Source organism: Thamnophis sirtalis, unplaced genomic scaffold (assembly GCF_051295495.1).
Source record: "Thamnophis sirtalis isolate CommonGarterSnake01/CBP01778 unplaced genomic scaffold, rThaSir2_p1.2 scaffold_3, whole genome shotgun sequence".
NCBI lineage: Eukaryota > Metazoa > Chordata > Lepidosauria > Squamata > Natricidae > Thamnophis > Thamnophis sirtalis.
This window is the reverse complement of record NW_028261383.1, coordinates 132,577,705-132,596,060: the sequence shown is the minus strand read 5'-3', so window position 1 is coordinate 132,596,060 and position 18,356 is coordinate 132,577,705. Positions and strand designations below refer to the sequence as shown.

The 18,356-nt window shown below is 39.8% G+C and overlaps 1 protein-coding gene across 2 annotated transcripts in view; it reads right to left on the bottom strand.

Moving 5' to 3' along the window:
- Positions 1-18,356, bottom strand: part of RPTOR (regulatory associated protein of MTOR complex 1) — a 427,126-nt gene that overhangs the window by 171,009 nt on the left and 237,761 nt on the right. For both annotated transcript variants that reach the window (XM_087710142.1, XM_087710143.1), the window contains exons 8-9: positions 15,521-15,621; positions 13,167-13,311 (exon numbers count right to left, since the gene is read on the bottom strand). In XM_087710142.1, the coding sequence (XP_087566268.1) occupies positions 13,167-13,311; positions 15,521-15,621 (246 nt within the window). The remainder of the gene's footprint in view (positions 1-13,166; positions 13,312-15,520; positions 15,622-18,356) is intronic.

Below are 18,356 nucleotides of genomic sequence, written 5' to 3'. Positions count from 1 at the left end.
AAGCGAGGCATTCGTTGGCTTTCCCCCATTTTATGACCTTTCTTGCCACAGTTGTTAAGTGAATCACTGCAGTTAAGTTAATAATAAGGTTGTTAAATGAATCTGGTTTCCCCATTGATTTTGCTATCAGAAGGTTGCATAAAGTGATTGCATGACCCTGAGCCACTGCCGCAGTCGTAAATAGTAGCCAAGCGTCTGCATTTTTATCTCATGACCATGGCGATGCGGCAATGGTTGTAAGTGTGAAAAATGGTCATAAGTCACTTTTTTCAGTGCTATTGTAACTTTGAACAATCACTAAATGAACTGTTGTAAGTTGAGGACTACCTAGAATCATTCAACTTTGTAATAAATACAGGGAAGTTATATTTATACTAGAGATTTATTTTTTATTATATATTAAAGATCCTTACAAGTAAAAGAAACACAAGTTATATGTCATGTACCATGATTAAGCATAGCTTTAGGTAGTTAATTAATTACATCACTGTTTTAGACCCGCCCTGCCTAACTTCTCATTATCAGGTTTCCAAGTAATTGATCCATCGCGAGCAAAAACTCCGAGGCAGGTGGATTCCTGAAATAATAGCTTTATTGGAAATATCAAATCGGCACATAGCTGGTGAAGACTAATTCTGAGGGTCCCCTTGGTTTTCACCTAATTAAAAGTTTTTCCTCCAACGCAAAAAAATCAGTCACATCGCCCAATCAACGCAGTGTCCACTGATCTAGTGACATCACTCCTTTTTCCTCCAGCCAGGTGTGAGAACGTCCTTGGTTCCCAAGATAAAGTATTTTATTTTGACTATACCACCCCAGCTATCTCTAATCCCCCCTCCCTATCCCTCAATCCAGCATGGCAGCATGGAAGCTCCAAGATGGCTTCAGCCAGGTCTGTTTCAGGGTTGACACTCATAACTCAAGGCGGTTTATTTCCATGTCCTTAATAAAGATTAAAATAGATAAAATTAGCTGGTGGGCTTTGCTAAAATGAATGGAAAAGCTCCTTATAGTTTCTCTGGAGGAGCAGAAGGAGATAAATGTCCATACTTTCCATAGTGAGAGGCTAGGCCCACTTATCTTTAGTGTGAAGTCTACATAATCTGAAATATATTTTAACAATATGAAAAAAGCGTAAGAAGGAGAAGAACACAAAGTGAATCACTGAGCATTGGAGGCACTCTTTAAAGGGTGAATCCTCCTTCCATATTTTGTAATATTCTATTGGCCACTCAGCGCCCAAAATAAATGAAAGGTTTTTGTTCAGAACTTGATTGTAATGCTGTCTTTTCCAATCTCAATCTTACACGGGAAGAGACCCGAATACAACAAGACCAGCATGTATGTATGTATGTATGTATGTATGTATGTATGTATGTATGTATATGATGTATATGTATGTGTGTGTATGTATGTATGTATGTATGTTGCATTTGTGCTGATAAATAAATAAAGTGAGACTAATATAGATCTATTTCAAGCTATTTAGCTCTCATCAGTTAGCCATACCCTTACTGGGAATCAAACCTGGGCTGTATTACATATTAGGCAGTTATATTAGCCACTAAGCCACAGGCTCTCCTCCTTTATCAGCTTAGTGGCTAATATAACTGCCTAATATGTAATACAGCCCAGATTCAATTCCCAGTAAGGGTATGGCTAGTTGATGAGAGCTAAATAGCTTGAAATAGATTTATACTAGTCTCCCTTTATTTGTTTATCAGCACAAATGCAACACAAATGTAACAAAGGCAACAGTAAAAAATGGCTTTCTGCCTGGATGGCTCCCAGAGTGAGCTGATAGACAGAAAATGGAAGCAGTATGCTACTTCCCATATTTGGGCATACCAGGGGTTGTGACACAATATATACCTGTTCTGACCCCCTCCTCCATCCAGTAATGAATGCTGAGACAAGCTTAAATGAGAATGTCCTTTAATAACAAGTTCAGACTCTCGGTGGCTGAAAGCCAAGTAAACAAAGGAGAAAGGACCTTGGCAGCAAGGCCGACAAACTTTGGCAGCAATTCAGACAAACTCTGGCAGCAATCCAGCCTGCCAAGTTTGTTTCTCTTTAGTCAAAGCGTTGACTTCTGCAAAAAGGGCGTGGCACAAGCAGTCTCTTTTATAGTCTGAAGAGGAGCCTAATGACAATCAGCTGAGCGTAATTACCTCCTGTAATTACATAGTTGTTCTTGACGCGAGTAGCCCTTTGACAGCATGCATCCTGGAACAACTCACAGTTGGTTTCTGGATCACTCTCCCTTGTCTCCTCCCCACTTATCCAAGGCTCAGGCGCCACCTGGTGGCCAACCAGTCTCTCTCACCCCTGCTCAGAGTCGGAACCCTGTCCAGGTCCTCCACATCCTCCAGGGCCGACTCATAACGCCCTTCACTGTTGGAGTCTGGTGGCAGCTCCAACGGCTCTTGCTGGGCCACAACATATACCTATTTCCCTGGCTTAGCTGATAAAGGAGGAAAGCCTGTGGCTTAGTACACACACACACACACACACACACACACACACACACACACACATACACACACATATCTGAGTCAATCTTCTTGCTGAATATTCAAAAATGAACTTTACCGAAGGTAAATTAATAAAGTTACCCAATATATGCTCTCACAAATACCACAGGCAAAACATCTACATTAGCATGATGCATAATGAACATAGATAAAACAGCCCCTTGCTTCCCACAACTTTTTTTAGACATTCAGGATAGTCTTAATACTACCTTCACCCATGCCCCCAAAAGTTGCACAGGACATCTGCAAGGGGAGTTTGTTTCTAGTAGTGCATTTAAAAACAAGACACTGAATTACAGAATGTGCATGGAATCAACAGATATTTCAGAAGATTTTTTTTATAAAGATTTTTTTATTTTTGAATAAACACAAACAGACAAAACACAAACACACATACAAAAACACAAAACCATCTTTCATTACAAGTTGGAGAAAGTGTGTCGATTGGTTACAAAAACTTCCATGCATCCCTTCCAGAGTCATCACCTACAATTCATATCAAATCATATATTTTAAATCAAATATATTTATATATATTACTATCATCATACCTCGACCTTCATTTTACTATAATTGTTTTTACGTCCTTTTATATAAAATATTCCAGATTTAAAGCAAAACTACATAATGGCATTCCATTAGCACGTCCCAATATCATCGAGTAACATTACATCTTTATAACATGTTCTAAATAAAAATTGGTTATATTTAATAACAGAGTTTCTAAACCTCCTTTTGTAGTCACCATTTGCAATTTATATCAAATTTCCTCTTATCAAACCAATACATATATATGCATTATTATCATTATCAATCAATTATTTAACTATATCCATTATCACTTCATTTTATACATAATGCTCTAAATTTAATTAAATTTGACTTAATTTTTTATTATAAGCTTTCATTATATCAACCTGTGTCTTTCCAGTAATAGTGCAGTTTTATGTCTCTTGCCATTTGTGGCATTAGTATTCTGGTTATTTCCTTAGTAAGTTTTGTATGGACTTCTCTTTGCAACTTATTGCTTATTGCATATCTTGTATAAGCTCGAAACCCTCCATCTGCTTCTTCGATCAGCTTATCTTTGGTCATCACTAGTGCTTCTGACAAGATTTCTCTCCTTAGTTCCATCAATTCTTCTCTCTTTTCTTCTTCTATACTTTGAAATCTGGGGTAGAGCTCCAGTCCATCTATCTCCCTTTCCATATTCCACTCTTTCCATTTCCAACCACACTCAGTTCACTTTCAGTATCAACAATTTTCTTGTCTCTGTTTATTTTTTCCTTCAGTTTTTAGAACTCTGACCTCCACTTTTTTCATTGGATGAACATCCTCAATTTTTCCATCATATTTTACTGTTCTACAATCTATGTTCTTCAATCTCTTCTCAATTTTCTTTGTTACTTCTAATAATTTTTGAATTTCAAACATAATCTTTTGCAATGTTAAGGTTTCTTTTTCATGTTGCGCCATTCTTCCAACTTGTAAACACTGCCACTCTGGCATTCAAAACTTTTTATTAAATTTAAAGCAAGTTCATTTATAATCTTTCAAGACAAGGCTTTGTTTTCACTCCACTACAGCTGCCAATAAAGCTCCTGAAGAGCACCTGTATAAACAACCCATGCTCTACTCACTATCACTCTCTGTAAACAAGCTGAAGAACCTTGAAATGCAAAGTTAAATGATCAAAGAGAAAAAAGAAAAAGCAATGTTTCCAAGCCTTCCAAGTCTCCAGCCTCCAAGTGGCAGTGTTACTTCCTTTCCCTCTGTTATTACACCCCTCTTTCTATACCTTTTATATCTTCTTTATATTCCAAGCTTAAAAAAAAACAAAATTCTTAAATGGAACAAAAAACCCCATCCAATCCAGCATTATAAAAATAAGGAAAAAGATTTTAATCCATAGGTATAAAAAAATAAAAATAAAAAGTAAAAAAAGAAAAACTAATCCATTCAATTTAAAGAATAGGAAACATTTGCAAAAGTTCCATCCGTAAAAGAAAATTTTAAAAAAGGATAATGTGTAATGTTGCTTAATTTCACCGCTTATTCTCTTCTGTTTTCAAATTTAATTTAGCTTTAATATTTTTGGGTAGTGTCTTTTATAATAATATGATTTCCTCACTAGATGGACATACTTTCTCTTTCCATTTTCCTCCCGTTCCGGAGCTGTCCCAACTTCAGCAGCTTCAATGGCTGCGCTTCTGTCGCCGGCAAAAAGAGATTCTCCTGGATCAATCAGGGACTTTGCGGTGTCCCTGAGATCAGCAGGGCATACTCTTCTCTGTCACCGTCTCTTCAGGACAGTTTAGTTCCGAAAGGACCATCCAGTGGCAAAAGTATTGATTGTGATATTGGAGCTCCAAGATCGCACGTCGTGTCGTCGTGACGTCAGATCCTCCTCCTGATATTTTAGAAGATTTTTGACCTTCCAGAGCAAACAGACAGGAAACATGACTAAATGAGCCAGATTTACTTTATTTTAAGGCAACATTAATGGAATCTTGCAAGTCTGAAAGTACCAACTTCCAGCCTTCCACTTTTAACTACTTGCTCCATTACGGTGGGTCTGTCTTAAGTTTCTTTCTTTCTTTTTTTTAAATTTATTTATATGCCGCCCTTTTCCCCGAAGGGGACTCAGGGCGGCTCACAACTCAACCAGGGAAGGGGGATACAAACCCCTTAAGTGATTGCTGGTTCCTGCCCCTTTTATCTGATTGTTTCCTTGGCAGCATCTCTTCCCCCTTTTCTCAAGGTCACCCATGCATTCCATTACAAAAAGATAGTGATAGAGGGATGGTTCTTTTCCTTTATATAGGTCAACCTACAAATTAAGGGTCTTTTAAAGTCATTAAAATGACAAGTAGGAAGGTCAAAAAACATGGTAGATGCCAAAGGGAATGTCCATAGATAAAGTCTTGAAGGAAAGCAGATTAATATCCTGAAAATATTCATGTCTAAACAAACCTGCATGTGCATTATAACAAAAAACAAGCATTTAACTTAAGAGAACAAGTAGTAATGAAGCTTTCCTGATAACTCAAAATGAAGTGCTCTTATAAAGCATGATGTCTTTGTTGCCCTTACTACTCAGTAGCACAAAAATAATCTGTAGCAGATATACTTTGGATGTATAGATAGTTCTCATTTAGTGACTTCCTCATTTAGTGACTGTTCCCAATTACCAATGATGAAAGAACGTTATGACCATTCCTCACATTTATGATATTTGTGGGGTCTGCAAACAAAAGGAAAGGAGAATTATGATCCTAAGCACAAATGTGGTTAGAGACCCCTTCACTTAACAGCCAAGTTACCAGTACCAATTGTGGTTGCTATAAAAAGACTCCCTGTAAGGGAACAAGTGAAGATACCCATGCAGGACAATTTTATGGACAAGCAGCTCCTTTATTCTTATTACCATATGAACAAGAAAACTGGTTTGGTTAGAACTTAAGAATTTGATGCTATTTTCTAAACCTTAGTCTTAACACAGGTAAGAAGGCCTTCAACACATAAGAAGGGTGCTGATCATCTCATTTAAATGTGGGGCCAGTCCAAACTATCTCATTTTATCAGATGGGAAGGGCAAAGGTTAAGCAAGGAGGTGACTTGTGTGATTTCTTCCTATATCCTGTTCATCTTCTCAAAACATACAAGCTGAAAAGAATTCATATGAATAGGACAAGTCATTCCCAAGATTACGTCCCTGTGACTGACCATAAAACTGGAGTCCAGGCATCCAATCAGCTTTGTCTTCAAAGAATAATGAAAACTGAACTGCCTGTTCTAGCTGCCTTTCCTTGGCATCCTTATCACAGTACAGAAAGCACCACCAGTCTGTTCTATGTAGACACAACAATGACAGAGAAGAAAGCCCTCTTCTTTGCTATATCACTACCATGCAGAGTATTCAGATGAGTTTCTGTTACAATGGTAAAGTGTTTCCAGACAAATCAGAATTAGTATTCAAATTTCAAATCTTGATTTAAAACTGGTTTTCAATCCTGGCTCCTTTTGCTCCTTGGTAATCCTTTCTCCTTACAATATTTCATTTTTTTTTAAAGTAGTTCTAACCAACCTGTTTTTCAGCCTGCTTTCACTTACAGTTCTACTATTTGAATATACCCTGGGAATAAATAGGTCTCCCAATTTAATCCTCTAGCTAAAAGTTTCTGATCAAATGAAAAGGACCATGGTTGCGCACTTACAGATGAAGTGCTGATGCATATTTTCTTTTGCATGGGAAATTTTTTTCAGGCATTTCAGTGCAACTCTGAGTCAAACTATTCTCCAAAGCACCTGAAGGCAGGACAAGAAGCAATGGGTGGAAACTCATCAAGGAGAGAAGCAACCTAGAACTAAGGAGAAACTTCTTAACACTCCTGCTGTTAAGGAGAAGAGTTGAAACATTCATACTAACTAAACAATTCTCTTGCTTTCTACACAATTCTAGCAATACTTTTATAATAATAATCTGTATGCTACCCAGCGCCAAATAACTCCCAATGTGGGTGGCTCACAAGCAATAATGTTAAAAACAAGAAAAATGCAATAAAGGAAGAACAAAAGAATGAAGAATGGCAAAGAAGACAAGAAGTGGACAGAAACGAAAAAGAAACAAATCACACAATCCAAGGATATCTGTTTCCTTGCCAAAGGTCTGGGCAAAAAGCCAGGTCTTCAAGGCCCTTCGAAACACCAGTAACCTAGGGACCATCCAGATCTTGGGGGATGTCTCATTTGAGAAGCCCGCACGGTTACAGAAAAGGACTCCTTGATAGATGGCAAATAAACCAGACACAGGCAGTATAACAATAATAAATAATGTCATTACATTTATTATAGCCACCCACTCCAACAGATTCTGGAGCCTTCAGCCTTCTTTTAATTGTCAGAAGAACAATGCTTTCAGTGAATTTTTACTTCTATCATTTTTGAAAATGATTAAATAAGAATGTTCTCCTCCAGACCAACTTCTGTTTATTTTCCCAACTGGGAGTTTTCTTACAGCTGGTTTAAAGCACCATTCCCTTTTCTCTGTACAGGTAAAAAAATCACGGCTGTGAAAAAATTGTTTTGATCCAACTCCATCTTGGCTCTGTACTTGTATTTGATACTGAATTAATCCTTAACTAGCAGAGGTGCCAATATACCACTTTCTTGTCTCCCCTCCCTTTGGGACTCTTCTCTTTTGACAGCCTCATCTTGTGTGAAATATACAAATCGGGATGATGTAACAAGGAAGTGCACAGCTTACTGCACCTTCTCTAACGCCCGTTTGTTCTTTGTACCATTTCACTAGCACATATCCATCTGGGCCGTTTGCTCCCCCTCCGTCTTCCTCATTTTACCTTTAGAGGCTCATAATTCTTAGGAAGATTCTGCTGGAAGGCAAAAATTACTAGTTTGCATTCAGAAAAATCATTAAAATTGACAAAGAATCTATGGGCATTAGGAAATATTTCTCCCTTTTTGGGTTCCTCCATTTTATACTCACTCCTGTGTATCCCTTCTCTATGGTTTACTGCAATGAATGCTGCGTTTGCCTGCAGCAGGGGAATGGGGTAAAGTGCAAGAGAAAGTAAAGGGAGTTGGGAAAACCAATGAGCTTTTATGCAACTCAGTATCTAATAGCTGTAGTTATATAAAAGTAGAGAAAGGAACAGAGAAAAATATTGGGCCTGTTTTATCTGATGGGCAGGTATCACAGATCACAGATCATTTGATGTTATCAGATAGCATACATTTTATATACCTTGTTGCTCTGGTGGAGTTAGTTGGTTTAAGCAGGAAAAACTAATTCAAATGCATGGTGATGACAAAAGATATAAATTCTGACCAGGACCTAAGTGAAGTATCATTTGAATGAAGGACATCATCCCTGCTGAGCAGTGACTTGCAGTCACTAGAGGCAGGGGAGGCGGGGCCTCACCAGTCTCCTGAGGAAAAGGAAACAATTTTTAGAATAATTAAAAAGGCCAGGGTAGTTGCTCCCAGACTCTAAGTCACAGTGTCTGAGTCTGCTTAGTGCAGTTAGTAGGAGGAGGCTAGAGAACGATGGGCCTCCTTTGCATAAGGAATTTTTTGCCTTTTAAGAGTTAACCAAGGGTTAAAAAGCAAAAAATTCCATATGCAAATGAGGCACGTGATTCTCCCGCCTCCTCCTGCAGAAGGCACTTTGTTTAGAGGCTATTTTAAAACATTTAAGCAGAGTCATCCACGTGGTGACTCAAGCAGCAACTATCCTAGCCTGCCTGGTCCTGGCTAGACCAAATCTTGCATTTTTGACGCAGCTGGAAGGTATGTGGGTCAGAGGGAAGGGGCAGGGGGGAGGAATTCAATTTGTTTGTAATGTAAGTAATTGTAATTTCTTTTTATTTTGTGTGTGTGTGTATGTGTGTGTTTTACCCGCTCTGCTGGGGCGCGGGCTGGCACATCTATTTTTATTTTTCATTTTTTTATTTTTCATTTTATTTTTTAAAGCCATGCCGCCTCGGCGCGCCATAGAGCGAAACATGTCCTGGTTTGTGGCCGGGCGGCATGCACTTTAAAGTGCAAGCGTGCCACCCGGCCACAAACCAGGACATGTTTCGCTGAATGGCGGCCGAGCCGGCATGCACTTTAAAGTGCATGCCGCTGCCCCCGCCAGCAGCTTGGGTGTCCCGGCTCCGTCCGAGCTTTAGAAAATGGAGGATTGTTCAAGAAGCAGTCGGAAAAATGCCTGGGCTTTGGGGCTTCGCTGGGGCTTTCGATTCGCTAGGTATGGGGTGGGTGGGGGGGTGGGGAAGGCTATTGGTGGTATCTTGTTTACTTTAAACCACTTGCGGGTGAAAACTGATGCGTGTGTGTGCGCGTATCATATGAGTGAGTGTTAAATTTTACAAGGCATCCCAGGTTTAAAAACAGGTGCGCTGATTATCTGCTTGGTACACTTCACAATTAGATCATCGGGGAAAGGAATCGCTATTAAACAAAAGGCTGTGGGGGGGAAATGTCAGAAGGAGCCCGCGAGGTACTCGGGATTTGAGTCGTTTGACTGGCTTCCTCGATGATGCAAAAAGAGCCTTTTGTCTTTGACTTTCTTTGGGGAACCACTGAAATTCCTCTTTGAAAGGACGATCTGTAGGTGTGGGGGAGAGATTTCCTGCACTTCAGCAGCAGCGTCTCCTCGCGGGGCTTCTTCCAATGTCCCAAGTGTATGGATTTTCATGCCTATAAGAGGTGGCTTCTCATCTGCATATTCACACTGAAGGCTCGAAATGGGGCGTTTTTGCGAACGGCTTGAAAATGTGGAGGGAGATATTCCTTCCTCTCCCCCTGTTCTGAAGGTTAGCACAGACTGAAAACAGGATAAGAGACAAAATCCCCCCTCCCCATTTTCAAGCGGTTTGCAAAAACGCTCCATTCCGATCCTTCACCTTATCCAGGATTGCAGGATTGAAAGCATGGAATGGGGCATTTTTGCAAACCGCTTGAAAATGGGTGGGGGGGGGGATTTTGTTTCTTATCCTGTTTTCAGTCTGTGCTGACCTTCAGAACATTTTCAAGCCGATCGCAAAAATGCCCCATTTTGAGCCTTCCACATATTCCAGGATTGCAGTATTTGAAGGATCGGAATGGGGCATTTTTGCAAACGGCTTGAAAATGTGGAGGGGAGATTTTACTTTACATTGTGATGTCACCAAGGCCAGCCCTTTTCAATCTCCCTCTTGGTGCCCGTTTTCAAGAAACAGGCTTTTGGCCACTCTGGCGCTTTGTCTGACTCCATGTGGGAGTTGGACAAAGCACCGGAGCGGCCAAAAGCCTCTTTCTTTCTCTTTGCCTCACCAGCCATAAACCTCACCACACGTCACTGCTGCTGAGGCATATGCCAATTTAAATTTTAAGTGGGAAAAGAGTCATTGCTAAAGTAGCCTTCAGATGCTGTGCTTCTTGTTATTTCATCCACTACTTTTCATCACAGGAAATCCTAACAAAAGGCTTCCTGAAAATTCAAGCACACTAAGTGTCGTCAAAATCTTTTAGCTATTGTCTTAGTCACCTTTTAGAATATTACAGGTTCACACAAACTTATTCTGTGGATCCTGCTAAGTTGTGGCATACTGTGTTAACTGGGGGACAGCAGAGAGGCCTCAATTCATACAGAAACTTGCTGAGTCCATTAAACGTTTGCCAATTGGTAATTTGTCAAGAGAACCTGTACAGCAATTGTACAATCCGTACATGTGTATACATAGACGTAGGCACACACACACACACACACACACACATCTGTCTGTCTACCTACCTACATATCTACTTACATATACATACAATACACATGTTAAAAAAAAGTACATGGCGTGAGCTGAATATTTGGGACAATTCTGCATTGTTTTTGCTTAAGAGATAAGACCATTTCTGATGCATTATTGAGCCAGTCCATACTGAGATTTACATTAAGTGTTCTGGACCATTTCTCAAATGGTCTCTAAAAGCATTTGTCTGAAAGCAGATGAACAACATTCAGCTTCTTAAACAAGACATGTTGTGGCTCAAGACCAGCTGACATTTAGATCCTTCTCACTGAAATATTTCTACTGTTATAGCAGATGAGTAAAAAACATCCTGTACATGCATTCAAAATAAAATAAATTGATGGAAATGTTTTGATTACCCTTTTCTTTAAAGACAAGCCTGCTTAACTGATATGGACAACTACACTTTTAAAAAATGCACTATGTATAATTAATTACCACTGTACTTTGGAGTAAGATGAATTAATGCAGTGGGACTTATTTCTGGGTAAATTTCTCTTTAAATATGCTGTTTAATAGAAAGGGGAACAGATTTTATGATGAATCAAAGTGCTTTGAGTTGCTATGTGGCTTATCACCAACCTAGTAATAAAAAAATTCAGAGGAGATTCAGGTGGCAATAATCTTAAATGACAATAGTTTTTGAAAATTCTGCTGGGTATTTATTTATTTTATTTATAAAATTTATATGCCGCCCAATCCCGAAGGACTCCGGGCAGCTTACAAAAAAGAGAAAAAAGAGAGAAAAAAAGAGAGAGAAAAAAACGGTTTAAAATCACAACACCACATACATTCATTCTAATCGGGGCTGGACCTCAACAGTGAGGTCAACAGCCCCAGGCCTGCCGGAACAGCCAGGTTTTTACAGCTTTCCTGAAGACCATGAGAGTGGGTATGGTCCGGATCTCTGGGGGTAGCTGATTCCAAAGAGTCGGAGCAGCCACAGAGAAGGCTCTCCTCCGGGGGCCCGCCAGCCAACACTGTCTGGCTGACGGCATCTGAAGGAGGCCCAATCTGTGGGATCTTACTGGCTGCTGGGAGGTATGTGGCAGTAGACGGTCTCGAAGGTACACTGGCCCTAAGCCATGTAGGGCTTTAAAGGTAATAACCAACACCTTGAATTGCATCCGGAAACCAATTGGAAGCCAGGTCTGTCCGAATCTGAGTGATTTTATCTGACAGAAACTGAACGAACTCCTCAGCTCTTCCCTGCAGCGGTTCCCCTGCCTCCTCATCTTTCAGGAGGGAGCGGGTCACTCTAAACAGGGCAGCTGGGCGAGATTCCGCAGACGCAATAAGAGCGGAAAAATGTGTACATTTTGCCGCCCGTATCACCACTAGGTAAGTCCTGATAAAGGCTCTAAATAGTGATCGATCAGACAGGGTATCAGCACTCGGAGTTGTTTGTTAGTCTGGTACAAAGTAAGGTGAGGAACAGACAAATATCTCATGTCAAGATTGAATCACTTTACTTATTTCAAACTCTAATGCTTTTCAACATGCCAATGAAGGGGAGGGGGAGGGGAGGGGGAAATGGAATGCTGAGAAGGTATGCAGAGATCACGAGAACATAGAAACCATCAAGGTCACCACTGGAAGTTCTTGAAAAAGAGATGGACTGTTCCCATAACAAAAAGATATCTCATAATTGGACAATGTGATTACCAAATGGTGGGAAGCTATGGTTTAACATGACAAACATTTGCATGGGAAAACCAGAGCTGGTTTTGTTTCTTCAGTATCAATAGAGTGTATTCAATGAAGTTTTACTTTTGGGTGTTTCCTTGTTTCAGGTTCATTAGTTGGATGGCTGACATTTCAATTCTAGAGCCATCTTTATGATTCTGTCAGTAGCTAACAAAATGGATAGAGCCAGGATGTTCAGATTCTCTCTCCCCACCCCCTTTTTCAGTTTCTGGAAGGATTTTGGAGATTTTCACTAAAACATATCAAGCCTATTTAGCGATATTGTATTTCTCATTGGAAATCACAAAGAGGGGATTGGAAGCCATATGTGGATCGGAGGGGGGTAGGTTTCCCCCACTTATTTTCCAGGGGTGTTAGGTTGCCCTCACTTGTTTTAGAGCAGCATATAGTTTCCTTCCTGCCAACCTAGCAGTTCAAAATCAAGCAAATGCAAGTTGATAAATAGATACCACTTCACTGGGAAGGTAGCAGTATTCTGGACCCCTAGGGATATAGTCTTTGGACAATGTCTGCTCCCTCGGCTAAAAAACAAAGATGAGCATCACCCCCTAGAATCGGAGATAACTGGACAGGGGAAACTTTACCTGTAGCTTTAAATAGTTTTCGGGGAACAACTTACCACATGGCATGCATATAAGTTGGAGGTAGACGGGGGCTGCTGACAGGTGTGCAGTTATAAGACCTCATTATTCTTTCTGCCAGCAAAAAGTTTCGAAAGAGGCTTGCTACTAGAAGATCCTGTCTGAAGAGCTTTTGGAAAAGATCTGCAAAAACAAACAAAAAACTCACAAAGGATGTACCAAAAGGAAAAGCATCCACGAAGGAAGTGGCTGCTAGTGCTGGAATTAGAACATTCCAACGTGAACTACTGTAAAATGATGTGTTTGTTTAATTTATATATCCATATCACCTTTGTGACTCTGGGTAACTTACGGGTAAAACATAAAGTGTTTTATGGTATAAAGTGTGCAGATTTGCATGCACATGTAATTCCTTTTGTCACTGCATTTTGCATTAACTTAAGCCTCTCAATATGCTTCAAGGGCAGCCCCGTAAAGAGTGTATTGCAGTAATTTATATAGGGAGTGATCAGGGCATGAGTAACTAAGTGTAGAATCTTCTGATCCAGGAATGGATATAAGTGGCGTACAACCTGAACCTGTGCAAAGGGCCTTCTAATTGCAATTGCCACCTGCTCTTTGAGCAGGAATTCTGCATCCTGAAGGACCCCAAATTTCCTATCTGGTTTGCCCGGGGAAGAGCAAAACAAAGATGGTAAAATTCCTGGATCCAGGTGGCCCCCAAACGCAAAGTCACGCAGTCTTGCCTGGGTTAAGCTGAAGCCTGTTCATCCCCATTCAAATCCCTACTGCCTCCAAACTCTTGCCAGAGGTTGTCAAAAAGCACAGCCAATGCTACCTCAGTCCCATACCCAGACATGAAATCTGATTGAAAGACATCTAGATTTAATCCAGGACCACTGAAGCTGTTGCACAACCACATTCTCAACAATTCTCCCTAAAAAAAGGGAAGATTGGATATTGGATGAAAATTGTCCATAATGGTTGGGTACAGCAATGACTTCTTGGGAAGATCAATGCCTCTTTAAAAGGTACTGGCACCACTCCTTTTCTCAGAGATGAATTTATTACCATCGAGACCCAACAACATGTCATCTCTCTGGAAGCTTTTATTAACCAGGAAGGGCATGGATGTGATAAATAGGTGCCTGCACTCACAGTCTTAAGAACAATGCTTGCTTCCTCAGGCCTAAAAAGGTTTGAATCCTTCCAGATGACATGACAAGAGTGTCTCTGGCATGTCCAAAGGACCTGCATCATGGCTGGCATCCAGCTGGGAGTTAATCCGAGCAATTTTGTCTGACAGATACTCTGCACACTCCATTATGTTATATATGAACTTTTAAATACATCAATGTATGTATAATTAGCTGAGTTTTCAATTCATTCCCCCCCCCCCCAAATTTTTTTCTACTTCAGGAAAGTACTACAAAAGTAAGGTAATTCAAGCTTGGATGGCAATACATATGTAAGCTGCAGTCGCTATCAAGCACTGAGATTTGTCCCTCCCACACGCACACACAATACATGTGAACTGCTTAAAGTGGCCTTGTAAGAAAACATGTGCAGCAAGCTGACTTAACCCTGAATGGCAACAGGAGAAGAATTAAACAGGATCCAGTAGATCACATTGTTTAAATGCGTTGATCGTATCGCCAAGGTAATATGGTTAACATGCTGACCTAGTAGGAAGGGATAAATGATGAGAAGGAATAAGTAATAAGAAGGGGCACCAGACCCCAAATGGGTTTATCAAAAGTCTTCCAACGTCGTGCTGTAATTGACACTGCGTCTGTCTTTGCCTTTATCTTGCTTTTGCAATGTAGTAGGCCAAAGATATATAAGATATGGTACTGCTATTGTTTAGCAAAATACCAATGCTGTACTGTACTATGTCATTCATGAGAAATAAAATTATGTTTTATCTTCAAAGTGATAAGTGATCACATGCCAAGCAACGTCCTAAACTCCTTGAGTGATTACTTCTTAAAGAAAACAGAACAGTCATTTCTGTAGGGGATGAAAGATGGGGACCAAACATGGTGATTCAGAGCTTCTGATGCTGTAAAGCAGGGGTGTCAAACTTACGTCGTCACATGACATATCACGACTTTTTCCCCTTCGCTAAACCGGGCGTGGGCATGGCCAGCACATGGCACATCAGGCCCGTGGGCCATGAGTTTGACAGCCCTGCTGTAAAGGGATAAGATTTGGCTCAGTCTTGTTTTCCTAAACTAGTTTTTTTTCCTCTCTCTTTTTTATTTCTTGGTTCTCACTGCATCCTTTCTCCCCTTCTCGTTAGAAATTAGTTTTCTACTCCTGCCCTCTTCTATTATGATCAAGCTTTGTATATTACCAGTAATTCTGTGCACTTATCTGTCATAGTCTTTACCTCTGGGTAGGACGTTCCATGCAATTGTATCCGTGATGGCTGTAAAAATCCAATTCAATTCTCCTAGAGGCGTTCTCCTGTCATTGAGCCTCCCAGGAATTCTACAAGAAATAATGAAATTTTATCATTAAATAGAAACATACTGAAGCAATGTTCATAATGGCAAAAAATACCTATCCAATAAAAACACAAGCTCTTATTCCTCTTAGTAATAAATGAGAAAAAGGAAGTATTATGCATATTACTTGGTTGTACTGGTTTTTACTGGACTAAAAAGACAAATATTTAGTTTCATCAAGTATATAAAAATACTAGACAACAATAAAGGCCTTGCATAATTCAGAATAAGTGCTAATAAGCAAACAGGGGAATACTTTTTATGTTTTTTCCTCCTAATATTATAGTAAGGACGAATTACATGCTAAATCACTGATTATATTGACTAATAAACTGTTGAATCTTTTTGAAAATGAGCATCTTGGGAAGTAAGGGAACACTGAATAAATTGTACAATGAGGCTTTTGCATTTTAGAATGCAAAATATAGAAAAGACTGTATCACTAATCTAAAAAGCAACCTCATAAGGAATATAGCAATACAAGATTATAATAAAAACCCATTCTTCCAATTTTCCAATTATGAGGATATTGGAAAAAGAAATACAATATTTTCTTCTGAAGTAAAATTTCAGTTTAAATAGAAAACATTAAGATTGTGATTTGAAGTCAGCAAAGAAACTGTTCATTTTGTGGTATATATTTGGCTGCCTCAGAATCAGACAGGAATCAGAGGGTTGATTTAGTAATTGCACCTCACTTCACAGGAAGCCATCAACATGTGCCCTCCTTCTCTTAAATTTCAATGGGTATTTATTTTATATACTTGAAAAAACAAGTGTCACTAATCAGTTCCCAGCATGATGGCTTCCAAAGTACGTAATTGCCTTTAACCCTTACTGTTCATTTGAGGCGTGGCAGAAACTGAATCAACACAGATTCAGACCTGAGAATTTGTGCTAAGAAATCAGTTCAAGTCTATGAACATTAAAATATTTACCTTCCCTTGTCAGTTATATAAAATTGAAAATGGTTCATGTCATATTTCTTTGCTGATAAAGCCCGCAGTGATTCTGCAGTTACTCTAGATTAGATGGAATATATTCATTAATAGAATCTCCAACCCAGTGTTTTAAAAACATGCATTCTAAGCAAGTCATTTCTATATGTCAAAAAGTCTATCTTCTCTGCAAATCTCTTGTGCGTGTCACCTGCAAGTGGATGGAAGATCCCTATTTCTACTGAGAGAGAAAAATAGTAATTAGTCTTATTCTGTCCAAGAGAAAACAATAGAGATACTCCTCAATTTACAACCACAATCTTGATTGTTCAGCAAAGTGGTCATTAAGTGATATGGCCTATGATTGCCCATGGGACTACTTCACTCAACAGCTGCAACCCTGGCACTTGAGATTGAGGTTGTTAAGTGAACACAGTTCCAGATGAGGAGCATGGGATGTCTTGGGGGTAGGGGAGATTCTGGGAGGCTCCACCCAGGAGCTGAAAATCCTCCCTGTCAAAATCCATGGGCATCTCAAGGCCGCTGTCACCCCATAAGGCACCCCTTTCCTTACTATGCTGCCCCTTCCCCCCAGGCAGATGGGGTAAGTCCTAGCACAAACTGTGCGTAAGAATCTCCCTGCTCAGGAGGTGAAAATCCTCTCTGCCAAAATCCAAGCAGCATGGTACTGAAAGTTGCTGAGAAGTCAAGAAGAGCAAGATTGGATGTACTGTCACCCCCATCCTGTTCTTGCCGTAGGTCATCAAAAAGTACAGTCAGCGCTGTCTAAGTCCCAAACCCAGGGCTGAAACCCATCTGAAAGGGATTCAAATAATCTGCCTCATCAAGGACTCTCTGAAGCTATTGCACTAAAAAGGGAAGTGGTTACTGGATGAAAATTTTCCAGAATGGCTGGGTCCAGTGCTAGCTTCCTGAGGAGAGGGAGGACCAACATCAAGTAAATACAGTGACTTAAGTCATGAGTCCGTAATCTTTGGGCAAACATACAGGATTTGGAGAGTAATCTATGAGAATTTTTACAAAATAACTACTACCAAATATATAGGATGAGGAGATTGCTGGGTGCCAAGGAACGTTTTAGTGGACACTCTGTTACCCTTGGGCACCACATGAGATACCCAGGAATCAAAGGATATCATCTGCCTCTGGTCCATGCAGTTGAGTTGGGGTTTAAGGACCGAGTTTCTACTGTTCTAGACCAAGATGTCAGGAATATATCTAGATATAAAGCGTGTTTTCCCTCATCATCATTTGTTTAAAAAACCAAAAAGTCCTTTTACATTCAATGCCAGATTTTCCCAGTTGGGGTTCTATAGAACCCCTGGTTTCCACTCCTGGGGAGGGGAGGTGTCTGTGAGAAATTGTGACTGAAACAAAATAAACATTATCTGAACTTTGCACAATGCTAGCACTTGCAGTGGTGGGAGTTTTTACATGCTGTAACTTATTTTACTAATCATGCTAACTTGAGCTGTAGATATAATTTTAATGTAGACCTGAAAATTATTTCAAGGGTTCCTCCAGGGTAAAAAAAAAAAGGTGCAAAAAGGCTGCCTCCACGCAAAGTAACTCAGATATATCTTGAATATCTAAAAACAAGCAACTCTTCAGGGAGAGAGAAGCCACTTAATATTTTTTTTAACATATTTTCACAGTATGTTTTTGAAGGTTGTTGATCAAACTATTTCCCGAACACTATAAATTGTGAGATTACTTGCTGTTTGTATGAATTAACTGCTGATCATGTCTGTTGCACAGT